This window comes from Neodiprion pinetum, chromosome 4 (genome assembly GCF_021155775.2).
Source record: "Neodiprion pinetum isolate iyNeoPine1 chromosome 4, iyNeoPine1.2, whole genome shotgun sequence".
Classification (NCBI taxonomy): domain Eukaryota; kingdom Metazoa; phylum Arthropoda; class Insecta; order Hymenoptera; family Diprionidae; genus Neodiprion; species Neodiprion pinetum.
The window spans coordinates 32,371,201-32,398,868 of NC_060235.2; the positions used below are offsets into that span (position 1 = coordinate 32,371,201).

Consider the following 27,668-nt stretch of genomic DNA (forward strand, 5'->3'; position numbering starts at 1 on the left):
GCAAACGAAGAAAAAAAAAACAACAGTTTTCACAAATATCCTTAGAAATCGAAGCAATTTGAACCGTCCGTCAATTTCCGGGTCGTCTTCGAAGATTTATGGAAGTTAAATCGTACGTACAGCGTGATTATTTAAGGCATTAGATTCTGTAACGTGTAATTTCTCTGTTACCCGGCAAGGGAGAGGGAGAAACGGATAAAAATAGAAAATAAAAAACTGAAAAATTTCCTCTCAAGGTGTGTAACACACTTTTTCCCTAACAGGCCGCACGCTCGTACAGCGTGGCTGTTATACGTGCACATGCATACACGATTACTGGGTCGAAAACTACACAGTTTTCGGTCAGCCCTGGGATCAATAGGGCCCCGATATCTAAGATGGGCACCGGTTTGACCTCGCGGCGCGTTATTACACGGGTAGAGCGGTTCTCGGGGCCGACGCGCAATCGGGAATTGATTGGATTTAAATAGTTGCTCTGATCCCTTACGCGGACTTTACTTCACCCTGCATTTAATATACCTTTTTCTTGATCGTAAGTGCCTGGGTTACGGCCGCTTTCGATTGGTTTGAGCGAAGCGAGCAGCTCGCAAATTTCAGGTCTTGATTTTTCGATCGGCGTTAATTATCCTCGAAACAGCTGTTTCATCATCTTGCCTCAATGCCTGAGCACATCTCTCGTGAATTTGCTTGCGAATTATCCGCACGTTGCATAAATATGCAAAGATATATTGACGCGAGTTAACGGTACGCCGCTTAATCAGCAAAAATTTGATTGAAGTGGTGTAACGAATGAGCGGCGCGTACTTGATACTTCGTCGATAAAAGAGGAGCAATAAACAAGCAAAGACTTGAAACGTTCCGAAACATATGGTCGATTAATGAAAGATTTTTGTCGAAAGTGGTTTACTTTCGAATGAGCATTTCTCCGTCTGTGGCTCGCAGTGCGTCTACGTATTCTACATAAATAACTGACTAATTGCCGCGAAATAAAAACTCACGAGACTCACATTTCGTTCGAAAATCAAGCGACGTACGTACGATTTCTTAGGTGAAGCGCGCGGTGCGCATTAAGCATCATGTATATTCACGTAATTTATCTGCGAAATAATAATCCGTTCTCGCGGGGATTCCGTCGGATTCATTTGTAACAGGTATGATGGATTCGTATCAATTACTCTCGGTATATTAACGTCAATATGCGAAGCTGATCATTATTGGTCGACTGCGTGCCTTGCATAACTGCTGCAAAGCCGCGAGCTTACAGTCGGCGGGGTTAAATACTTACTCCTCTACGATACAACATGCAGCAAAGAAACCCGTCGTCTTTCATCGAGGATGACCGATTGACGTCCGGTAATTATATTCGAGCATAAACGTTCGAACGAATTTTTTCCATCAACTTTATACGATTATTGGAAGAATGAGAAAGAAGCCCGATACAAACCAGACCGGTGAAAAATGTGCGAACAGTCCGCGTCCATTTTTTGCACACCGCGATCGAATATTTATCGAGAGAGGAAATATTTGGGTGAAGTGGCCGGCTGACCCCTGATAAATATATAGAGCGTGGGCAATGACATAAAACGTGGAAGGCTCGACGGCGAGGCGCTACGTCACATCCGCGCCTGCACCTTCTCTTCTCATACATAGGTTATCGCAACGGAGACGCGGGACGTCCTGCGGCTGCCTGATATATCGTCAGGACCTACGTAAGCCCCGGCGAACCGGAGTGGGAGGTTTTTTACGGTGTTTTTATATCGTCTGGGACCCCGTCCCGACGCACCAACCCTCGCCGCGTTGCGCTCGCTGGTCGCTTAAGCAAATTAGAGGACCGGCAAGTCGTTTTTGACGCCAACCGAAGCCCGAGTTTTGGAATCATTAACGAACCAAAAATCCAAAGTGCCAGAATCGTTTATAACGTAAATACGCGCGTGATGTGCTACAGAGGAGTCGAAGTCTCCGAGATGAAGAGGCGCGAAACGAGCCGGCGTTTAATGTGGATCGTGGGTGGCCACGACTCGAGGGACACCTCGGCGACCCTACGAGCAATTACTCACACTGTGAGCGGGCTTCCTCGCGCACAGAATCTGTCTTATGAGTAAGAGGATCAGGTGTAGACTCGGTCGTATACTGCAGGGTGGCGAACACGAGGCTTGGCTCCCTCGAAGGCCATTGATAAGATCGGAATGCCTTTCCAACGTCTCAATTAGCCCTCCGTTCACAAAGGATTCAAAGTGAATATAATTCACTTGGAACGCACCGGCTGATTGTCATTTAGAAACTGGATATTTCCAGTAACTTTGTGTTAAAACTGCATATTCCCAATTGGATGAAACATGAACGAGTGAAGAAATATATACCAAAGTTATATTATATTACAAAGTAAAGTACGATAAATTTCCCACTTATTCACCGAACATCGAGACTCTTCAACAGGCACGTTCTCTCACAGTTAGCGGCGTTTCGAAAACTCCTCATTTTTCACGATCGTTAAAAAGATGGAGGATAATTCATTCGCCGACTGCAAGGGACGGAATGATCAAATTCTTGGGTGTCGTTGCCGGATGAATAACGAACTCCACGAAGTCTTTGGAAAGTTTTGACCAAGACACGGAATTGAATGTTGGCATTCATCACGGTTTCAAGCTGCGCTGTATCGGATCACGAGTGTAAGTTCGAACCTGGCAAATGAAACTACCGAAACAAATAGTCTCTCCCGAAATTCCCCCTTACACACACAGCCGCTTTCCCCAACGGGTCGGCTCTTGATGGAGGTCCGCGTAAACGCTAGAAATCGAAAATTACAACGGACCGTCGAGAGCGATTTGTAAATACAAAGCTAACCTGCCGCGTTAATATTCTACTCTGATTAATTCGTATCGAAAATTGCAGGAGATCACAACTTTCCGAGAGTCGTTCACGATACCTTCAAGACTCTACCGTACAATGACCAATGATAATCAAGATGGTCGTACGACTAACACTCAAGATAAAAGTCTACAAATTGATTCATTCTTCTCTTACGACACAACGTAATATGAAGAAAAAAATGATGTCTCAATTAAAATCGTGTCAGAGACCAAGTAACGTATGACAAAGAAGGAGGTAATTAATGGATCGAATACCGACCACATTTCCTGAGTACGGAACCAACGATATAGTGGCAAAAGAAGCAACAACCATGAATCGGTCATAATACATCCAAAGTGCCGGTCGTAGCGCACGCTCATTCATAACTGCAGCTAGCTTTCGTTCCTCGAGGGTATTGCCATGCCGGCCGGGCGTCGTTGTCTCCGCATAATTGGTTATATAAACTGTTAACATGGCGGGTCGTATGGAGGCAGGACAGGGAGTAGTTTATCATGCAGGAGTAATATGAACAGAGGAATACGTTGCTTCGGTAGGTGTACATTGTGGAGGGATGGACACCAGCAGCGATACTAATGGTCCACCTCGGCGAATGTCTGTCCATGGACAGCGCGGAGCACCGGTACACTCATTTACATTCTGCTCCCACATCGTTCATTATTGAGCTCATCCGTGAGGAAGAAAATTTTTTCCACATCTAGACTGTCCCACGTGCGGAGCAAAGGGCGTGAATTCATGCGGATGGTGTAAATCCGCGAGGTGTTCGAACCTGGCGAATTGCGCTCGGGGCCGACAGACTGGGTGAACGCTAAATGTCAACGTTCCAACGTGACACTCGGAGCGAAGGAAGTGACGGACGCCCGGTATCAGCTTCTTAATTGGCGATCGGTGATCCGGTGACACGCGCTCTCTGTAATTGGTCCAGGAGCATGAAACTATTTGCCAAGAAACTGCCGTGAATGCCTCGAGATCTCTACCAGCTGCCCGGCGAGAACGTCGAGTATAAATGACGGATAGCCGGAGATTTTTTCGTAAATACTATCCGATCTATGCTTGTAACTGTGACCTGAGGAATGTGCGAAAAGCTGATTGAATTTATTTCACCAACGCGCCACTTAAGTGAGAATTTAATAATTGCTGTCGTGCTTGTGGTATGTACCTGAGGCCGAACCCTCGAGCGTTACTTGCACTCGACGTTTCATTACCCATTAGTTAGCTACACTGTTACATTACAGCTGGATGTCGGACGGTAGTCTTGTACGAGAACAGAGCTCGTACAGGCTTCGACTGTTCACTTGCTCGAATGTGGATGCGTTTTTCAACCGTCAAGTCGACGCGTGAGAGATTAAAGCTATCTATACCAACTTCGATCTCGATTTGAAATGGATCGAGTATTTCATAAATTTATAGCCCTGCTCGCGGGCTCTATCCTTCAAGGCGGGACAAAGTGTACGGAGACAGAGTGCACAGCGATGCGTTAGCATTTGAAATCCTGCTCGTCCGCGAGCTGCAAGCGAACGTATATAACGTACAACACGTCGCACACTGCCGTGGTAGCGGCGACTCGCCTTATTCCCCGGCGCATAAGTAGAAATTCATAAAAATGTAGGAACGGTGGAGATCGAGTGACGCAATCCGCGTCCCGCTGAGACTACAACGAGGTACAGGCCTATAAGACTTGGGAGAGTCGGTCGCGATTCTTGGTCTCAAATGTTATACTGTGCGTGGCCTCTTCGCTTCTCGATCTTGCTGCTTGCTGCAGGCTCTGCAGTGTGGCAGGGGTACGCTGGACAAATAGAGTAACGGTTGGTAACGTTAAACGAGTCTGACAGTAATCGCTATGCGGTCGGCAGTATCGCAACCTGAACGTGGCGTCGAAAAGAGAGAAAAGAAATGGTAGTAAAAAAACATTCGTAATTGCTATATCTGTAACAATTACAGCGACCTTACACCAAGCAGGCTCTATCGTACTCCTTCTAGGCACGGCGGCAAGCGGCAATTACACGAAATTACATATCCTCGGTTAATTGCAATTAAGCTCTTCGAGTTAGTATTTAGATTTATAACGAACAAATCCTTTTCGTACTGCATTTGCCACCGCATTGAAACTTCATACGTAGATTCTACCGTGCGGCCTTTTGCTCTCGAGTCACCTGGATAGTGCTCAAAGAGAGAAAGACTGATGTTAGATGTTATCGTTACAATGTGTTGTTATTATGCCACGAGTCTCGTTTCAACAGCTCTGCACGGAGGGAGAAAATCTTTGGAGAACACGTTGTAGGTAGCGGTACCATTCCGCCCAACTTATAACTAACCTGACTTAACGCAACACTCTTGTCTTGTTCGGATACTTCTGAGTTTCAAGTCCCAAGCGAGTCACCTGAGAGCAGCGGCTGACGCAATGGTGCTACCTGTGGTATTAAATTATTACACCCCGCAGACGTCGCGACGTCGTTGATGCTAGGAGAACGAACTCAAGGAAGTCTGCAAGTTTGAAAGCACCGAAGACAAGTAAGCCTCCGGCTGGCTGCACGGACCAGCTGGGAACGTGCGTGCAGTTCATCGTCAGAGAAGCTCGTATTAATTATTATTCCTCCCCGTTATTGCTAAAGTCATCCGAATTGGTGTTGTTTTAGAATTTGTTGGTTCAGAACTTGAGATCTCGAGTCTTTTCAAGCAGCATGACCGAGTATACAGGGTGTGACGTAGTTTTCAGAGTTCTTTGCCGGAGTGAAATTAACGGAGACAACTACATTAGCCGCTCACTCAAGTCTTGGCAAATCGCATATACTTACATAAAAACTTCCGGTAGCAATGGACTTTACGTTGGCTTCTGGTTTCTCATATACACGTATTAAACTCTCTCTCACACACGCGCCATGCTGTACGTACGTACATATTTTTTTCTTCGCAGGGCGCACACTTGTCCGAGACTAGGTATATCGTCCGGGTATATATCCTGGCGCGTGAACGCGGACAAAGCGAATCAGGAATACCGGTTCTTAGCCTGGCCGTCTCCGCACCGAGCGTTCGTTCATCCGCGCGAACTCAATCACCTATAACCCGCCGGACGCCGGGCTTTCAACGTTTCAACTTTTCATCACCTCCCAGGCTATACGCTGCTCCACTTTCTTGCCTCTCCGTAGCCGCTTCCGTGAGAGTTTTGAAATTAAACTCAGTGAGGATATGCCTCGTGTGTAATTACCCGACTGCCGCGGCGTTAATTTCGTCAACGTGCAAAAACAAATCAACCCCTCCGTGTACAGGTACTCGCGTTTTCTCCCATTCGCACGCGTCAGCCTTACTGTCCCTTCTAAACGCTGCTTATTAACGGTAATTAGAAAACTACCGAGCATTACCGGTTCGAGGGGGCGATAAGGGGGAGCATGGCGGAGGGTTGATTCATCAGAAGCGCGGAGCAGAGGAGGTGGACTCTTTATAGGGTCTTGGGCCGGGGTCCTTATTGCTCCCAGAGTGGCCGCAAAACGAACTTTGATCAAATTCTACTGCGCCGGCATAAAACTGACCGTCCATTGCGGCCAGTCGCTCGGGTTATGGCCGCGATAAATGATTCATCCGCACTAGCCAACGCGTGTGTTACCGGAAAGCCTCCGCTCTCGGTGTGTTCGTAAGACCTTGGCCAAGTGTGTATGTTCGAGGTAAGAGACCGCGATGCTTCGGTCCGAGTGGTAAACAGCTACAGGAGGGTCATCATCGAGTGCCTCCCTTTACGAGCAACTTCACCTTACATTAACCCTGGATGCTTCCAGCACCCACGCCGCATCTCGTATACATTTACTCGGGGAGAAGTAGGTATAACGGTGCCGAATGTTCGTCGGATTAGGGAGGAGGAAGGAGAACGACGCGCCTCTCGCTTCGACCAAGAACTCTGGAAAGAGCTAAAGAGTTTTCACTGTTTCGAGGCAAACTTCGTTCAATTGTGCTGCACCTGAATCGGTAGCGAATGAGTAATAGACATCAGGAAATAGGACTTTGTCCATCCTCTGCCTTATTTCCTGTAATATCGCGGCTGAAGGGTATAGTATACCTACGAGCCAACGTACACGAGTACACATTATTGCCACATGACAGCCGGCGAATGCTCGCGTAATTCATCCGCGTCAAAGACACCGTAAAGTTGAGTCGAATTAGCAAGGCAGCCGGAGGTCGTGTGAAACGTGGTAATTCCCACGTGACTCTGTCGTCTCCTCTTATAAAATCGCCGTAATGAGAGAAACCGTGAAGCGGTGTGAAAAGTCTCGCGTTCTAGACCCACCTACAACGTACGTCGATCAGAATAAGAAGCTTGGCCAAATCACCCAGCACCTGACCGTAAATCCATGCAGCATCTGCGGTGGCCGATTACCCGAAACTTGTCCAGTTGCGGGTGAGGCACGATAAAATGGAAATAGGCAGCGCCGACACCGAGACTCGAATAGAACCCGGTCCTAATGGTTGGCGTCGCGGCGTGCAGAGCGGACGGTAAGCGGTTCGGGATGGGATATTGTTTTCAATAACGCGTGGCATCAATCAGACCCGAATGCCCCGAAGTCCGCGGGGCTTTTTGTCGCCCGTAGACACCGGGGGCCCGCAAGATGTCCGGAATGCGTCGACCTCTGGCCATCGAGACCCCGCGATGACCGGCCTTGGCCATCTCCTTTGCATAATGACACTCGGCAGCCCGCTACCGGATGGAGGAGACTCGCTCAGCTCGTACCGGAGCTGCGGCGTAACGGCGTGCGCCCCTGGACGTTGGCTCCATATGCCGGACAGCCCCCGAGGGGTATAATAATAGTATCGTATACATACGAATATCTACGTGCGTATGTGTATTGCGAGAGCGGTCGAATCGGCGGATCGCCTAACCTCTCCATCTGCACAGCTCGGGAATTTCATACATAAGAATGCCCACTCAGCCACAGGATCAGCATTCAATTGTATCGGAGTTAGAGACCGCACGGAGAGCCGAGGAGTTCCGTGATACTCGGATGGAGCGAGCTTCGATTGAGCCGCAAAAATTTACTCGATATTAAACGCCGAGAGTCGGCGAAAAAATAATCTGACGACTTTACCAAAGCGTGAAACCCGGTCAATGTTCACAAATTTTCAGTATGTGATACTTTTTATAATACGAAGGGTATACTTGAATACATTCAGTGCTGAACTTCACACCGTTTTATTTTCATTGCCGTCCATCTCGTTCTACTCTAAACCTCATTTATATCCAAACGGGCTGCACCACGATAGAATGTGTGACTTTTTCGGAATCGTTCCGTCCAAAGGAGAAGCAACCGTATCAGGTGCTTCGAGCACCGTTCCAAGAAGCGTCGTTGAACGATACAGCGTCAATAATTTATTCCCATCGGTTCGATTCACTGCACTAAGATCATTCTTGTCTGGCTTTTATCTTACAGTGAAAGGATTGGGTTTGGATAATGAGGCGAAGGATGATAATTTAAAAGGGCATACCTACCGAGTCTACGGAAGCGGAAACTGCGTCGCATCGGTTATTCGTCGTTGAATTATGTTGTACGGGTAATTGATGCCTCGGTTAATTACAGCGAGTTAAGGTTCGCTTCGTTATTTCGTATGGCGTGGCTGATTTAAATGTCAAAGGAAATTGTATGATTATTTACTATGCAAATGAAATTGTTTAAGACGAGCCCAACTCGATATAGACTATTGGTCTTGAGGGGTTAGCAGATTGAACGCTGCAAAGGGTCGCACGTAAGGTAGCCGCGCGCCACCGCGGGTCTAACTTTGCTCCGTTAATTGGATTATGAAGTCGGAACGATCCTCCTTCGGGGCGACAAGGGTGCCGACTCGGTTTAATTACGCCCCTTGTAGACCTGTCACAATAATACCGTTCGCTTTCCTCTATATCTGTATCAGAATTTCCTGATCGGGCCCTGGCGCCTCTCATTCATGTAAACCACCGAAAAGAATTCGAGGAATTCTCCCGAGTACGGCACTCGATCAAATTTACAGAAGATATGAGAGAATAAATTTGAATAGTAATGGCCATGTCGGATCCTGCTTTTCAAAATCTCGATTTGGTTCAAGCTTAGAGAAATTATTGTCATTATTCGATTTCGTGCGCCTAGGCTTCCGCCTTCAGAAATGTTGAAAAGTCTCGAGGCATTGGAAGGTGACGAGCGTTACTGATCATCTCATTCAAATGCGGTGAAAAAAATTAATTGATTCGCTTACAACTGAAAGAAACTTTTACTCATGCCTAGATCACTCACGGAAATTCAATTTTAGACACAATAGAGGTTCAGAGTAGAGAATCAGAAAACCTGTTTGTTTCCCTTTTGTAGCTATTGAACACTTTGACTTGTCAACAAATCGAAAGAGTAATTCTGTACATTTGAGTCGATAACTTTGGTACAGTGATTTTCGGAAGAATGTAGCGAGTAAATTTGTTTCTTCGGGGCACAAATACGTTTTCTCGCATTAATTAGGTACTCGAGAAATTAGTATTCATCTGCAAAGTTCATCAATTTTCTGGAGACAGCGCAAAGCGCGACGGCGAGTTTCGTCGGATATTACTCAACCTGCGTGAAATTCGACTGTAAGGTGAGCGAGTCGGTGCAGATCTATACGGATGTAGCAAATATAGCAGTATAGATTCATAGATACAAAAAACAAGATTCCCAGGCTATGGAGTTAAAGCCAGGAAATCGAGAAGGACGTTGGCTAGAGCGCCGCTCCGCCACGGCTGCGTTAATTAAAATTATAATAAATTACATCGCGATAAGAGGCACGCGTTTATACCGAGGGGTTTACGAGGGCGCGATTAGATGTTTCATCCAGTGAGGCAGCAGCCCGTATTTGAATGAATATTCATTCGCGCGTTGCTGGTCTTCGGCCTGAATTCGTTCACCCAAAATGCGAAAGTTCGCCACGTTTTTTTCTCACAATTTTTTTTTCAGTAAATGTAAAAATACGACGGTGAAGTTTTTACTTATTCTCGAGCTCGTCTCGTCATCTGGAAATATTGCTCAAGGATCGGATGCCATCGAATGAGATTCAAATATTCATAGCTGAAATGCGCACACCCGCTACTATACCCAGCAGCCAATAATATTATGCGCAACACCGCGGCGAGGGGACGAATTTATGCCCGCGGACAATCTCTAATCCAAACAAGATTCGAGCTGGTATTAGTTTCAACCGGCTAGATATCGCGTTACGAATTTTATCAACATTTTAATGCCCGGATGCAGCACGGTCGTGTATCCAAAAAACGAGGAACCCGACCGAGTCTGTATAATAAATGAACTATCGAATAGATTTGAGACAACGTTTGAAAATTTGACCGTTGAAATTTATTTTTGAAAATTTCTAATTACGACCGATCGTATCGGAATGCATTTCTTCATTTAACCGCTGAGTCGCACCGACATTGCAATTTATAGATCTGGCGATGGCTGCACGTCAACCTCGTTCTCGTCTTATGGTCTTTGGTTTCGGGTGTGTCGCGGGTCCCCTACACGTAGCGAAGAGTGGCGAGTGTCACCCTTTCCAACCCCTACAGCGAACGCCAGGGCTCTTAGCCTTTCGCTCGAAAGCACTCTCTCCAATCTGCCGCAGTATAATTTGCATACATAAGCTATTAAGCAGCTCTTTTCATTTCCTCCCGCTTATGATAGTTTAGTTAGAATAATGTTTTACAAGATTGCAGCGGGAACAATTGCCTCGCCCTCGCGTGTAATATTCCGCCTTTTGATTAATGCTCATCCACCTTTATCTCCGCTTCGCGTTAGGGACGAGTGACGAAACAGCTCCGCAAACGAACTTCGCGCCTCTTTGCTATTACCATACGATCACATTAATACCTGCCCTCCGAATATGAGGCAGAACCGTAAACACCGATTTCCAATCGTCGTTTTTGTTCGGCGTAGTTTTCACCCGGAAACTCGTTGGAAAGAATGGCCACATATGGTACGAAATGTTCGGTACACTTGGTCAAAATTCAAATAGGGTAATATGTGCCGCTTTGTAGAGCAAACAAACGGCGGAAGTCTGCGTTGCCTTTCCGTGCATATTCATCGAACGGTTAATCGCCCGTTAAATTCGCACACGAAAAGGCGTCGGGACGCGTGGCACCGGCTGCGGGAAAAGAGGCGCCGTGGTGCCAGCGGAACCCAGCTTGTATAGGTATAAAGCTAGTCTAGTCGAGGAAAAAAGGAACACACACCAAAGACGCGGGCAAACAAACAGACGAGCTAACGGGGCACTGACAAAGTATCCGTAACCAATCAGATCGAACGGGCCCATTGCTTGGATGGATTCGATTCCAAATCGTCGAAGCGAGGAAATATTTTAATAACCATTAATCTTGTCAGAAGCGCAAGAGCTGGATCATTGGCTAGTACAAGGCGCTGCGCCTATACGCGCAATGCGAACGACCCGAGGGCACTCGGGCATAAATAAGTAGGCTATGCGTATCTGCTTATGCGAAAAGGCATGTGTTTCCTTTTTCCTTTTTTCTAAATCAATTGGATTATTCACTGCATTGAGTGATACGTGGAATAGAACGGAACAGAACGGAATGGAACGCGTCACGAATCTCACGGGGTGGATTAACGCTCTTCAATTCTTTTTTTGCCCCCCCCTCCCCTTATAAATTGCATGAATGAATTTTATTGATCCAGGCTAAACTGTAAATTGTCGATTGAATTTGGACGACAAGAATTAGAATTCGACAAAATTTTCGTTGAACAGAGATCACTGCGGGAAAAATAATTCCTGCAGTATGTTATCCATCAGCATACAATATTTTATGCATGCATGGGAATGGTAGAAAAAGTTAAAAATTATCATAGCAAATAGTGTACAGCTGCAAGTTGAGAAATAATAAATGATTTTTAATGCCTGAGCATAAGAGAGGGGAATTGCATAAACTTGAGATACACGGATAGCCCCAGAGTCGTGAGAAATAATTTTATAGACTCCGATGTTCGGGTGCCGATGGAATGAGCCAGATCGGTGACCTGAAAAACAATCCCGAGAATTGTGGCAATCCGTCAAATAAAATTTACGACAACGGTGGGAAAAATGTAAAATATGAGGCATGGCTCGTTTGCGGGTAAAAAACAAATAAATAAATAAATAAAAAATAAATAAAAATCGAGAACGATGAGTAAGTACAAGCTGCTGTCCCGCATCGCAAATCACTTTATAGGTATTCGGTTTTTCACCTGCGGACGACAATTCCCCGCGGACGTATTCCGTCCTGCACCATCGCGAATGGCTTGTCTCGCATAAATTGCGTCCTTAACATTAAAGTGACGAGTGCTCCGGCCGGCCTGAGAGCCCCGCGACCGTAAACTGCAAAGTATCAACTATAAAGATAACAGCCCAAGGCACAATAACCAGCCCGGTATGCCAAGTTTGTTTCAGTAGCTCAACAGGCTGCGTCGAACGTAACGCGGTTATAAATACACGCGTCTTTATATTCGCTAATAGGCCGACGTCGGACCCTAGTGTCCATTGATAAGGAAATAAATTATAGAAATGTAAATGTATGGAAATTGTAGACGAGACACTTTTGGTTCCGCTGCACCTGGCCGAGGAAACTCTTCGCCGCGACCCATTCCATGTAAGAAGAGACGGAAGGAGAGCTTGCAGAAAAGCTTTTGCTTCCCGTACTTCGCCACCGTCTCTCTGTAAGATGACAACGGCATTTTTATTCACTCAGGGCGCACAGAGTTGTGCTTAAGTATTCAAAGTGGCAGGTGGCACGACCCAATATTGTTTTTAGCCTCGGAATAAAACGAGTTTCTATACCGCAGTTGAGTGAAATAACTCCCGACGTTATCAGCTGCATTAGGTGCCTTTTGATTTTACTTTAAGTTTGTATAATTTTCAAACGATTCGAGTCATGCTTTGAGAACGTAAAATAAAAAAAAAATAAGAAAAAATTAGTGGAATAAAAAAACGTTCTGAGTTTGAAAGGACGAAATATACTCTGAGTACTGTTTACGTTCGCGGTAAATAATGTATATAATGTATTTAAAAAACATGTCACACCTTACATAATTCCCGCTCAAGATTTGTATCTCATAATATTTGCAAAATTATTCTGCATATTTTGGCGTCTTTAAAAATGTCGCTTTCAAAAATGAATAATTCTTTATATACGATATAGCTATACAGTAATGTATAATGTATAATCTACAAATAGGTTGAAGGTTGTATCAGCGTTAAGAGTATACGATGAATTTTGCAAAGCAAAGAATAAATTCCAAAAACAAAATTAAAAAAGATTCCACATGTTTTACGGGAAAACAAACAACCACGAAAGTGCGCTAAAATGCAGAGGAATTTCAGAATGCGATAGTGAAATGAGGTTAATGACATTTTCAATGTGTTCAACGTGTCGTCTCAAAGCACGCATATAATATATATGCTATAGAACTGTAGCCGAGAGGCACGAGCGTTTAACCGCATAATACTTGTTAATTATGCACATTATCACGCAGCGTACAAATACAACTGTCTTCGTCCGTCGGCGTTGCTCAACTTATAAGAGTGATTCACAGGCTTAAACTATCCCGTGGAAAAGGTAGCCCTACGCGCCTAGCTTGGCTTGTATCCTTCGGTGTAAGAATTAAAGAATAAAAAAAAGTTCGATGTACACATACACAAGATAAATTTCGGAGTTTGTCCAGTCTGGGACAATGAAGAACAACGATTAATTACTACACGGTTCAAGCTGTGACAAATCGTGAATGTAAGAATTCGAACGGACACGCCTTATTTCATGGGTCTTTTGTAAAAAGTCTATAGGTAAAAGGGCGGAGGAGGGGATAAAAATAAATAAACAGAGCCCGTAACCCCACGATGGATGGGAACTCGCGTTTTAATTAATGCCATATACTTCTTTGTAGTTAATAAAGAAAGAAAGAATGAAAGAAAGAAATAAGAGGGGGTCGCGGGTGGAGACAAGGGATAAAAAAGAAAGAGACCGAAAGTAAAACTTCGGGGGAAGCACCCTCTCTCGCATCGTACGTATACCGAAGGAGGAAAAAAATTTCCCGCCATTTCACAGTAATTAAAAGTGTTGCAATAAAGAGAGGAGGGAGGTTCTTTAATTCGTGGCGACTTATATTTATGTGCGTCGGGTTTCTTTCGCTGCACCCCTCGCCCTGCATCGCCTCCCACAACTTCTCCAGCCACGCCTCGCCTTTCTATAATTACGTGTTTAATTACCAATGCTGATGTATGGCCTTCCGGGGACTATTAATTGATCAGCTCTAATCGTCCCTCGAGCGTTTAATATCAGATACATGCATACTTTGGTAATACCTGCATGCCACAGGTGCATCCTCTACCTTCGAGCAAACGATACAACCGCGATCGAAATAATTCCTCCTGGTACTGTATCTTCAATTCCATTCACAGATTTGTCGACAATTTTTTTCCTCTTTCTTATAAGCGTAAATTATTTCGCCAGTCAAAAATGAGACGATTGCGCAGAAACGATTTTTTCGCGTGAGTCGGTGTCCGTCACGAAACCGAATCGAGTTCAGTAGACGAGGGAACGAAGCGTAACACAAGTACAAAGGGATTGTGGAATTTTCGCGTACGGGGGGAGGTAATTTTTTTGCGGGGGTGTAAAAAAAAAGTGCGTATGCATATATGTTAAAACGGCGAGGAGCGATATACCTGAGCAAGAAATCACTCCGGGGTTACACGAATAGAAACGACCGCGGTTGAGGCAGCGGGCACAGCGGCGGCAGGAAGAGAAACGGTAAAAGGTATAAATCCCACTTAAGGGAGAGAGACTCTGCTCTCTCCGTGCGTCTCTCCGATAGTCGTGTACGGGACGCCGCATACTGCGGGGAAGAGAAGTGAGTAAGTTACGAATAGGGGCGGTTATTCATAAGCAATGGCCTATAAATAACCTAATACACCACTGCGTCACTGAAATATTGAGAGCGACTGGTAAATATTGTATCAGCCAGACGTTATAGGGTGAATCTACATACGGGGCCAATAGGCGGGATGCGGCCTATCGCTTCGGTTGCTATCGCTCCGAGCTTCTCCGCAATCTCTTCTTCTCTCGCGCAGAGATCCAGGTGTCTTCCTTTTTTAAAGAGCCAATGCGGCCGTCGATCGTAAAAATTATTTACTCTATCGGCTCGCATCGGCTGGACAATCAACGGAAATTATTTCTCGTGTATAAATCGAGCGCGTTAGATTCAAGATGTAACGAGATCGTAGCCGATCATCCGCGATCGCTCGATCAATCCTTACAAGTCCGCAATATGGCGCAAGAATTTCTTTTCGGCATTTCTATTTCCAATTTATTTATCTAGTAACCGTGATATGAACATGGATCGAAAGTCGTAGGTATACAACGGATTCTTTCATCCAACGATACATTTCTTTCAAACGCCAATTCCAGCACCGATTCAAAGGACAGAGAGTTGCGCAGAGCAGCCAGGCTCTCGGGTAATAAGACTCAAGGCGATTCACGTCGCTCGCATTCCAATGAGCCCAGAGTATTCTGTTGTAACAGAAATCCTAATAAAGCAGGCGCGTCAATCTCGGGTGTATATTGCAGGTTCAGGAATGATCGCTGTCGATGAGGATCGAATTTAGTCGAGCAAGAACCTGATTCACCGATTATCCTTCTATACCTTACACGTCGAGTGTGAAATGCGTGAATACGCACATCTCGGTATCGCCTAATAACAAGCTTCTTTCTCAAAAACGCCTGTTCGCGATTATACGAGGGTTACGTGTTGCTAAGTGAACGCACCTTATGAAATATCTCAGGCTAATATCCACTCGACGTTAAGTACATGGCCGATAAATCCATACCGCGATACGGAAATGGAAAGATATTAGATCGTACCGGCGATTCGTATTGAACTTGATCGGGCGTTGCTCGTGTAATTAAAGTCGACGGTGAAGCCGTTCATCAGGAATACCGGTTATCTTCTATCGCTTCATATAACGATATCCCTAACTAATCACTATGCGCTTTGATCGCTGAGGAACTTACGGCGAGTGAGAAATACGACATTATTCGTTAAATCCTCGGTCTTCCGAATACCTAACTTCCACTCGCCGGAAGTAAAAAAGCTATTAAAATTTACAATCGATTCGATTTAGGCACCCCCTAGAACTCAGTCTCTCCGCCTCCGCCCCCCCTCCCCTCCCCTCTCTCTCTCTCTCTCTCTCTCTCTCTCTGTGTATCGACTTGCGAAGTAATTCGATTTCGCGAAACGCAGTCAGACAACTTTGCAAATCAACGGTAAATCGAAAAACAAAAGAAAGAACAAAGAAGAAATCAGACCTGTACTCATTAATATCGAGCAGATTGTCCAGGGAGCTCTGCCCAATTAAAGCGACCCTTTAATGTATGCATCGAGTTTGTGTCTTGCGGCATTGAGGAAGAACGGACCTCAGGAGGGAGTTAGGAGTGAGGAGGGTGGAAGGACAAATTCAAGACTCGAGGTGTCAAGTGTAGCAGTCGGGGTGGCGCGATTCGAGAGGGTGGCCAAGATCCGACTCGTCAATTCTCAGACCAATCTGCTGATGCAGATTAGGTTGCAGGACTCGCGCAATTCGCCTATCCTATATCCCTAGGGCGCTCTGTTAACCCGTCCACATCTCGCCTCGTCTAGCACGGTTCGCGATTATTATCAAATTGCACGGGTGACTATCGTTTGCCCGGAAAGAATGTACCCGGGCTCGATTAATTTACGAGTGATTTTTTCCACACCCTGCGGTACGAATTTCACACGCACCAAGCTAATTCAACACCTCGAATGACGATCCGCACGATCTCTATAAACGACACGCAAATATGTATGTATGAAAATGAGATACAAAGTCAAAGGGCCAATATCTGTCGATTTCACCGCGACCTACGACCCTCCGGGAATCGACGTCTCCCTCCCACCCCGCCCCTCGATCCGGCGACGCCTCTCCGACGTAATAGTGATTGCATTCGCCGTCCTCGCCTTTTCCGATCAGTTTTATTCGATAGTCATTAGGGGTTGCCCTCCTCCCATTATAGGCCCTAGCCTTTCAAAGGGGGGATCCTTTGTTTATTAACTCTATCCCGTAAATTTTTATTTCTCCCGCTGTGACGACAAGGCGGTGCCAATTTACCGATCTCACCCCTCGCGAAGGACTCGTGTTTTAGAACTTGAAAGATTTTCACGATCGATACCGAAATTCAGGGTCACCGGTAGTGATTTATAACGATTCAAAAAAAAAAATCGAACGTTGGACAAATAAATCTGGGATTGAAAATAATTTTTACTAAAAAGTTTTCAATTTTTCGTTATGGAATATTCAACATGGCGTCAAAAAAATATATAACCTAGAAATTAGTCTATAAAAAAACAAAAATAAAACAAACAAAAAAAAAAACTACCAGCACCCCTTAATTGTGATATAGAGCACTGAAACTTTGGATCTTCTTTTCTTCTTCTTCTTTTTTCAAGGTTAACTTAAGATTTTTCAAGTTGGACCGTAAACATTTTTTTGAACGGTCAGTCTATTGTACATATTATGTTTTAAAATCCTCATTGTATTTTTAAATCTGAGTATATTTGTTGAAATTAATTTGCTTCCGCGAATACAAGATTATATGCATTCGTAGCTTTGTATCGAATCCTCTTTAAAATCTTCTGCGGCTAACTGCGCCGTTTCTCGATTGTTAACAAGTGGATGGCATAAGGACTAAACAAATGTGTCAGAGTGACGAAAGGATCGAGCAGAAAGTAAAGAGACGATGCCGCCTGAAATCGACGGCGAGTTCTTCGAACCGAGATCACTTCTTTCGAGTATCGATATGTCATAAAGTAGGTATAGATTGGACGGAGGACGAGTGCGTTATGACGCGATGAAACGAGGCTGCAAGAGAGATGCGCGATAACTGACAATAAATAATTAGAGATGACATATCTGCGAGCTGAAAGCCGCACTCGTCGACTAAGATTGACCATACCTGGAAGTGACATTAATTTCTTGCCGCCTGCCCACGACGCTGCAGATTCTCCCGAGGGAGAGCCACCAGGTATATAGTATTACGTACATAGATACCTGTGCCGTATGAGAGAAAGAGAGAGAAATAAAGAGAGACGAAGGGAGAATTGCACTGGTAAGTTTCACTGTTATAATTGCCGGCCTTCGCCGTGCGTCTGGGACTATACATAGACCTGCATCAGGTATTTGAAAATATTTCTGTACTCCCGGATAATCAACTTCGATCACTTACTCGCAAACACGATCGGAATTGCAATTATTTTACGGCTGTTTCTTTTACACTATACTCAAGAACTGCGCGAATTGACCAAACCTATATTGATTCAGGGCGATAATTACAGCGATAGATCAGATTGATCGCCTCTTCTTATACGGCTAAAATCGTCGAGAAGAAAACATTCCGCGAAATCCGCTGTATTGACGAGAATACCGAAACGCTCCTTCAGTCCTGCTACAGACATGCACTTTCGTTAAGCTTATTTTGAAACAGTTTGTCCCAGCGGATTCGCATTATTGCATTCCCGAGTTCGCTTCGCTTCAAATAGCATTTTGAATCATTTTTAACAGTCTTCAAGTCTCGCAGTATTCTAAACTCTCATTCCAATCTCATATATGCATTCGAAAACGTTGGATGATTCCGGAACCAAAGATGTATGGATGGGAATAAAGGACGGTACAATTTTCTGTTTAGCATACAAACTTACAGTCAAGTTTGAGAAATCTACAATAATAGATCGTACCGTCGATTAGATCTTGCGCAGATATCGAAGTTCGTTTCTCGACGGAGACGTTTTTTGGTCCGAGGAAGTTTAAAGCGGGTGGATAAAATATTGAAATCACCTACACGTAATTCGCCTACGTTTCTCGCAATTTCATTGCTGACCGAACCGCTAGTCGACGTATAAACATGATCAGGTGAAACCGTGCGCGGTTTACAGATGAGAATCTATTAATTTTCAGGAATCGAATCACGCCTAGCACTTTGATTTGACTGGGGTTAAACGAGCGGTCGACACGGCAGCATTCGGGTAAATTGATGCGAGGAAATCTTAACATAAAGCAGCGTCGTTCCTCACGCGGAAGTCTAGTCGAGCTGACAAAAGTTGGGGACTTTGGTATATAAGCAGATTTACACCCCCACCTTTCCATTATCCGTCTTTCGCCCGCGGGGATATTAATTTCAGAGGCGCGAGCCGCAGACTCAGGATACGTCAGAAATCTCAAACATTTCTCGTGCGAGTCCGAATCACGAGGGTTCGAACATTCGACTCTTTTCAGAAATAACTGCCTCATAGACCCGGGGAAATTCTTATTCGTCAAATGGAGAGCAGAGCGTCCTGCGGCACAAGTGTTGGTGATCTCTAGGCTCCAGCGGACTCGGACCGAAATGCCGCAGGGGCGACCGCAACGAGGACATCGGTTACGGTGAGGGCATCGTCGGAACGCTCCCCTGTTCTTTCAAGATAACAATAAGCCGCTAATCCCGGAGCAGTTGCATCCCGACCGCACAAGGAGCGCGATGAAAAATGTAAAAATCTAGGAAACCACCGTGGCGTGACAGTTCAATACATTTTAAATGCGTTCCGGTGAATTTGCGGGGGCGATCAACCCCCGTAGGTCACCCCAAATATGCTCCAGTCTCCCCGCACGTTATTTATTGTCAGATTTATGGAATAAATGAATCCACTATAAAGCCGCGGACCGAAGCTGCAGTTCTCCGTTTCTCCGTCATAGGATATATGAATGTTTAAAACGTATCACACGCGTGCCTGGGTAACTGTACAGACGTGTTTTTTTTTTATGGGCACTCTCCGTGTGGTATGCCAATAGATAATGTTCCAAAAAAGTGTAAAAATTTCGACGCGTCTTCTCCATTATAGGTACCCAAACAGTCCAATGAATTGAAAGAATTACCTTGAAGTCGATAATAGCTTAATAATCTAATAACAAGCGAGTCGTAGTAGGTACCGAAGGAATATTACAATTCCATACAGAGTTCATCACGTAACTTGTGAGTAGAGTCGAACACAAGAGAACACATATGTAGTTTAATAAGTGAGACAATAAAAGTTGGTCTTCTTCAAGACTGTACTGCATCATCCCCTTTGAATGAAACACACTCGACGCTATGCGTCTTCGAAGAAGAAGAAGAAGAAGAAGAAGAAGAAGAAGAAGAAGCCCAAAGTGCCATAAGAGCCTGCTCACACCTCGCACCTCGAATCTCAATTCTCAAGGTATCTCTATTGCAGCCACGGGGCTGAGTTTATCCCAATAAGAGGCTATAGCCGGCTTATCGGATCCTGGATTTGCGGCACTATGGCGTTCATCGCCTCCCAGCCCTCCTTTGACCCATCCCATATCCCGACGTACCCTTCCTTCGATTCTATTCTATTCCGCCCGAAACCTCTCGATCGTTGTTCTTTTTCCTAACCTCCCTCTCTCATCTAGTCTACGGATGTAGATTCCCTTCAAAGTTCCAGGGTTAATATCACGCCGGCGCTGTTCCTCCGCAATATGCGTTGAATGTTTAGTTTTTGCGCAAAGTCAACCGAGCGAATTGCCGCCCTGGATGACGACGTCGACGCGGAAGGAGGCTGTATTATGACTTGATTATTCCTGTGGATAAGTACGGAGGGGGATGCCAAGTTGACTTCAACCCCTTTCTCTATTTAACCGAGAAGACTGCAGAGCGAGGAAAGAAAAACAAAGTTGTAATCCAGCCCCGGGCTCTTACAAGCCTGAGGAAGACCTCAATTCATCCGCTCGGCCGGAGCTTGTCTGCCAACCAAAGTATATATATTTTTTCTCGACCCCAACCAGACAGAGACTAAGTAGCCGAAATGACACGGGGAGTCTCTCCTTCCCTCCGATAAAAATTTATTATTTAGCCTGACCAACCGCGTCGGTCCGTTCCTGCAGGGCAACGGGTGCAGTTACACGAATGACACACTGGCTGTTAAGGGTCAGCGCGACAAGTCAGCAAATCCTTTTTCTTTCGGGCAGTACAAGGTACATGACATCCCGTCTACTACACAAAGGGAAAATTGATAATATCACCAGTCGGCGAACCGCGATACAACGAGGCAACGAAACCCTCGCTGCAAGCTCCCCATTGGTCCGTGAAGCTCGTTCCTCTTTCTCTAGGTTGCTGACGTCATGGACATCCGATAATTCACTACGCGGATTCGTCCGAATTTCTGACTAAAATAATATGATTCGGTCAGCAATTTTTGTCGACAAAAATCCTGGACAAAATAAAGCTTCTGAAAAGTTTTCACGGATCTTTAATCAGACCTAGATCATGCTAGGACCGAGTATTGAGTGGAAGGGAAGAAAAGTTGAATTCTAGACTGCGGTGCGGAGGAGGCGGGAGAATGAACGACCCTCTCAAGTTTTGGAATGCTTTTATACGCCACGTCGGTATGAGATTCTTTCAGTACATGTCGATTTAAAATGGCTTTAAAAGGCGAACGGGGGTTGCTGAAATTGTACCAGCGAGACGAGGACGTGGAACAATATACAATAAGCCGTGAACTCCTCGCTCGACGACGCCGGTTTAATAAAAAGATCGCATCGGATAAAGAAGATGTTGAAATTACATTCAGCGAGTCCCTCGCTAGCTGCATGGATGCCGTTACCCGTAAACACCAAATTTGCACCGCGCTTAAGGGGATGCTGTGCTCGATTTTGACGCGGACTCAGATACCTTTAAATATCCAACTCCGCGGAGCACGAACGCAAAAACAAGAATACTTAACAGCTGAATTCCACATGCAATTCTGAACAAAAATACACCAATACATTTTGGTTTCATGCAAAAATAAAGAAATATAACATAATGCCGTATCCCTTTGGAGCTGTTTTACAGCTAGTCTCAGCTGCGAATCTGCTGCCTCAAAGCCAACATACATTCATATGAAAAAATTCCGTTCGACATAGTAAGGCAGCTGCTCTAGATCGGTGAGAATTAAATACCGATCGGTTGGCTGGTGGAGCCCGGATTATTTCACACGTTCAACTTCGCTGCGATCGAGAGAGCTTTGATTTATCGACGGCTGGTTGGGTCGATTGCCCGTTAAGTGAATTCAAGCGGAATTCTTTGTGTTTGAAATGGTCATGTATAAGTTATCAGGTTGCGCCTAGTACACCATTTCAAGAAGTTCCTTGTCGCGCGTGAAATCGAGATAACTAAACATTTGCTCCCGCCGGTAGAATTTGTAAATGGAAGTCGAAATATGGAAGATGTAAGATGAAAGAGTCGGTGTAGTTTCGGCCGGTGGATCGTCAAAGGTGGTGAAACTACAAGAGTAGAGAGAGAGAGAGAGAGAGAGAGACAGAGAGAGAGAGGGAGAGAGAGAAAAAAAGAAAGAGAGAGAGAGAGAGAGCGAACGAGTGAAATCCTACGGTGGACAAGGGACAAGGGACACCGCGGATAGAAGGAACATAAGGGACAAGCAAGGGACAACGACAAGGGACGTAGGGCGGTTTGGGGCGGGGGGCAGATGTCAGAGACAGGTCTTTGACCCGTTTTAAAGAGAGAGAGAGAGAGAAAAGCGGGGAGAGAAGAGGCGGGAGGAGGTGGCCAGGCCCAAACGCAGTCGGGCCCAGGCGAAGAGAAGAGGCCCACGGGGACAACTCATTTGGAAAACAAAAGCATTCATTGGTGAAGGATTATAATGTATACACGACTTGAGAGAGGCCGTGGAAGTATAAGTACCCGCCAACTAAAATCGCACTCCATGACGCGCACCCATTTACCAGCTTACCATTTTTACATAATCGCGTTTAAACGTCGATTAATATTTATGTGATAATAACCCGTTGGCTCAGGAATTTTCTTACCATTAAACCATACTTTTATATACATGTAATGTTCATGCATTATGGAGGCGAAAACGTAGGTACAACCTCAAGCCTGTATTACATACATATAATACCGATCGTGTACACGAGGCACAATTATTTTTTCCATTTATATAACCCACACGAGAATATATATGTTCAGTATGTACGTATGTTCCCCGCTCGAGTAAATTTTTTCCCCCCTTCCTCCTTTTTTCCGTATTGTTTGTGCTCTTTCTCTTCCGTCCAACCATTTAGCCGAAAGTACAAACTTAAAAACTCTGTCTGTCTATCCAAATATTTTCGGAGGCTCAGCCAGAGATCCAAACATTTATCCACTCGCTCCGAAACGAGCAAGCGATTATCTCTAGCGTGGTCTTTGTTAAAATTTTAAGAAACGAGTGTCGAGTGGACCCCTCATCCTCTAATGTCGGTATACAAGGTTCCCACGTGCCACGGCCGTGTCCAATCCAGCCTGACCCCTCGATTTGGCGCCAGGCCCAAGGCAGTGCCCCTCGGCTAGCCAAAGCTACTTGTTTTCACTAAAAATTGTTTTGCCCGATGGCGGCCGAATACTTCAATCATATTATCCAGTCTCTTCACCTAATCGTAAGCATTGACCGAATACAATTTTTCAATTTCTGTGCAAAATATATGAAAGGTGTCTTCATCTTCGCCATTTTCCGCCAATGTAGGTGCGGAAATTTTTCGTCGATTTATCAAACCGCTAAGACACGTTTGAGAATTGGCTTCGAGAGCAATATCAATTGCTGCAATGAATATGACAGGGGTACGTTTTCTTTCGGGCTCGATTTATACCAATTCGCTGATTTATGCTAAGAGCTAGAGTCCCGCGTGAAGTGCAGGATGGGTATCGAAATATCACATACGCCGCGATGCGATGGGGTAGAAACTGTAATATACCGAAGCGAGAAAGAAAATATACTTGCTTACGAAGTTAAATTACAGACACGTTCGTGGTCCCATATTCCCAGTAGGTAAGACAGGTATGCAGCAAAATAATTGGCATTATTATCCAACCCCCATTCCCTCATTCGCTGCTACCTCCGTAATGATTATATTTGCCTACCCGGCTGAAATTTTGCGTCATTTACATTCTTAATAGAATTATTATTAGTACGCTCCGCGCAGGTCACTTATCGGCCCAATTACTCTGCTGCCAGAACCGCTGCGGGAAAAGAAGGAGGGAGAAGGAGGAGGAGGGGAACCGGAGATGCGGGACCGTCATTATTATTTTTGCGATATACTCTGCGAAATCATAGAGGCGGTCGCGCCATCCTCGCAGGCCGACCCTAAAAAAAGTTAATTGTCGAGTAGCGTAATAATTACTTGGGAGTTGTTGGGCCCACGCTGCTGGGCCAGCTTCGGCCTCTCGCATCTTCTTCCACAGCTTTTCCTACGTATGTATAATATCGCGCAAACGTGTAACCACACATCGTACGCGTACTCCGCAAGTATAATATAATAAATTCACGACAGTGAGTTTACGTGGAATAGAAAACAAAGTCCATCTATTCGACTGGACGATCCCGTTCAGCAGTTTGCATCTTATGTCAATTCAAGTACACGTACGTTTGACTCGTAATCCCACTATGCAGTGTTGGTTCATTTCCAATCTGTTACACGAGTTCCAAGTCTGGTGATTTTTCATTCGGATTCTTATACCGAAAATAAAGGATCTTTATCACAAAAATCGTAGTTATGGGTCTCAGGGTCTGTTACATTGGAAAAAAATCCAACGCTGATTATTCGCAAAGTGGAATTATCAGTCATTATGATGTTCTCAGAGAATTGTTTGTGTCATCTTCTTCGAAATCTCAATTGTGATGGTCAGATATATTTTTTATTGTCCTTCCGTTTCCACGAAGATACAACGTGATTAGAAGTAGCCCGATTATCGACGAATTTACGTGAATAGAATGAAAGTAATTTGGCAGCAGAGGAGCCATTCAGTACGATGCAACTATTATTCGAAATACGATAAATTCGCGAGTCACGATTGCGAGTTATATAAGTATAATTACGTATAACAGGTACATGCAGTTGACAAAAAATTAGCATACCTTTCGAACGCGTAGTGTCTCTCCTCAAATCTGTAACACAATAAATATAAATCGTCACTACATCGGTAGAAAAAGTGACATTATTACGATGATCGCACTGACAGATGATAGTTTACAATCGACCCGATCTTCACTACTGTAATATGTGATCATTCGATTCCAGCTAACTGAAACTTGCTTTGTGCCTGGATGTATACATATAATATTGTGAAGAAGTAGCGAGGGAGGCAGAGCAAAAGGGGAAGAAGAGGGGAGAGTATAGTCTGGAGCCTGAACGGGGGATAAGACCACAAACATTATTTTGAACCGCTAGGTAGTTGTTATCCATATAGGTAGGCGCATAATGACTACCAGTGCAGTTAGGGCTAATTCCGAAGCCCATATTATCGTCTTCGAATCAACTTTTCCACATCTTGGCGTTTAGTAGATTAGGCAATTTTATAAAGTTGTTACGCGTAATCACGCCAGCAGGTATTATAAGACGTCTGGGCATTATGCGATACGTCAGGATTACATATATATATATATACATATATACAGGTGTACATCCATTTGAAGTAGGATAAATTTTGATAGTACGGGAGCAAACCGAAGCGATACGTACTGATGGTGAAATTCGGCCGCAGTCTTCACGAATAATTCGATGAAAGGAAAAGTTGTGTGAAATGGGTGTATTCGAAGTGATCCTTCAATTTTCGGAACCATAAATATAACTCGGGCTGCAGTTTGGTATCGGGCATGACAGCTGTGGTGGAGGGACTGACGTACACGAGGCACGTTATTCGTCGCTAAACCAGCTTTTTCTACAGGGTCAAGCTACAGGGACTTAGCTTTGCGCTGGTTTTTCGAGGGCAGCTCGACTCGCCGCGCGCGTTTTAACGGGCAAGTGAAGAAGCCGCGAGCCAGCCGGCCCCGGACAAACCAGGAATGCCGGGGCGAGCACCGATAAAAACCGAATCAAATATCTTCCGATCAGGTCCGCGCTTGCCGTCCTAATGAAAATGCCCCGCGAAGCGTCTCTCGGCTGCCCCAGTTTGTCCCTTGGTGCATCGGGAGCACCGTTTGAACGATCCTAAACGCGGTTTTGCGTTACGAGGTCTTCTGCACCGAGCACCGGTGTCTCGGCGATGTCGTTCGGTGGTTGTTAGGATCTCTCGTGTCGTTTTCTTTGCTTCTGTTTTTCCTTTTTACCTTTTTTTCTCCCCTCTTTTGCGTCCCGTATACAAGAACCTGATTCCGTAACTTCGAACTTGTATAATTTTCAAGTCCTGAATAAAGGCACAACAGCGCACACTAAAATTCCAACAACGCAATGTAGCGATTGTAAGGGATCGAATCATGGGGTCTCTATGGGTAATTGGTTGACGTCCAAAACCGGCGGTACTCGATACAAAATTCCTTTCATACGATTGAACAAAATTTTTCACCGAAGTCCGAAGTGATTTTCTACAAACCGGGGGTTTCACCGCTTATCCTAACAATAAGATCACCGTTAATTTTTTCGGTAAAGTGGGCAAATCGTGTAAAAATCCACGAACTCGCGTGGCGAGATATCGAGCTTGAAATCTGATGCTTACGTTTGTGATTAATCAAGTTTTCAGTTGAATTCGAAGTTATTTGACCTATGATTTGTATAACTAAAAACGAGGTGTCATCTGCTATTGAATGTGATGAACGAGAATCCGTGTTCAAACCATATCAATCGTTCGTGGATAGATTTATCTTTCTGGTTGATTCAACATAAATTAAAAAGAAAGCATACATTTGAGAGCCGTGTACATTAATGATCGACGGACCAAACAGTTGCGTCGACCATTACGGGGAACACCAGCTGAATCGGATGCGGAGATGGAGACCAGAGACTCTCGCGGTTGCATCAGCGAGATGAGGAGAGAAAAAGAAGAAGAGAAAGAGAGAAGAAAAAAGAAGAAGAGGAAGAAAGAGAAAAAAAGACGGCATAGGTTTTTCGGATGAGCATACAAGAGACACACGCGTCGGACGTTATCGCGTAAATCGAATCGATCATTTCACGCGTGAACGACACGTCCCTCGGCTCCTGGAGCAGGGCGTATTTGTTGGGTTCGATCCCGGCGCCCGGTATACGAAACGGTAGGCTAGGCACGTGAAGAGAACATGTGCTTCCGCGGCTCCACGTGAGCTGAAGGCTAACTCCAAAGGCTAAATCCGAGAGTGGAGCAGGCCGCCGGCCGCCGGCGCTCGGTGGCAACGCCTCGTGGATGCTGTGGTCCGGCATGGGGCTGCTGCCCGAGAACCGACCGCACGTCTACTTCGGCGCGTGACCCAGCTGCTCGGGGCGACGAGCCCCGCGTCCGCGTTACGTCATTCACACAAACCTGCGGAGACCCCCGCGGCGTGACCTGGTGCCGGAAGGATCGACCGAGCCACCTGCTGCACCCCTGCCTTTATTAGTGTGGGAGGAAGAAATTTCATTACGTCGAATCGACGTACTTGTGAAGAAGTTGACCGCCCTTGGGGCTCACGTTTTGTCGGAAAATTTCATTTACCTATTATATTTTCTTCCTCGGAAGAAGTCATTTTAGGATAGATAAACCAGTGTCACCAATGAATGAACTATACACCATATATGTATATTAACGGTGGCTGTTCGTTCGCTGGTGTAGTCACCCTAGCAGACGATAATATAGAACCTATTTGGATGAAAAATACGGTTACCGTATCGCACCCAACTCACCGATATAACCATACGCTAGAGTTTTGGAAACTTCCAATCGGCATAGAAAATTTCAGCACTTTGTATCGACTTTTTCATTCCATTTCTTTCGGGTCTTTGAAAGATGTGCCAACACTGCCTGCCAAACTACTTTCACTCGAACC

General features: G+C 45.1%; 1 protein-coding gene across 6 annotated transcripts in view; it reads right to left on the minus strand.

The window, feature by feature from the left end:
- Positions 1-27,668, minus strand: part of LOC124216791 (protein trachealess) — a 179,049-nt gene that overhangs the window by 91,501 nt on the left and 59,880 nt on the right. For 5 of the 6 annotated variants that reach the window (XM_069135255.1, XM_046621750.2, XM_046621749.2 and 2 more), the window contains one exon: positions 24,813-24,842. The exons of the other annotated variant lie outside the window; for it this stretch is intronic. In XM_069135255.1, the coding sequence (XP_068991356.1) occupies positions 24,813-24,842 (30 nt within the window). The remainder of the gene's footprint in view (positions 1-24,812; positions 24,843-27,668) is intronic. 6 annotated transcript variants of the gene reach the window in all.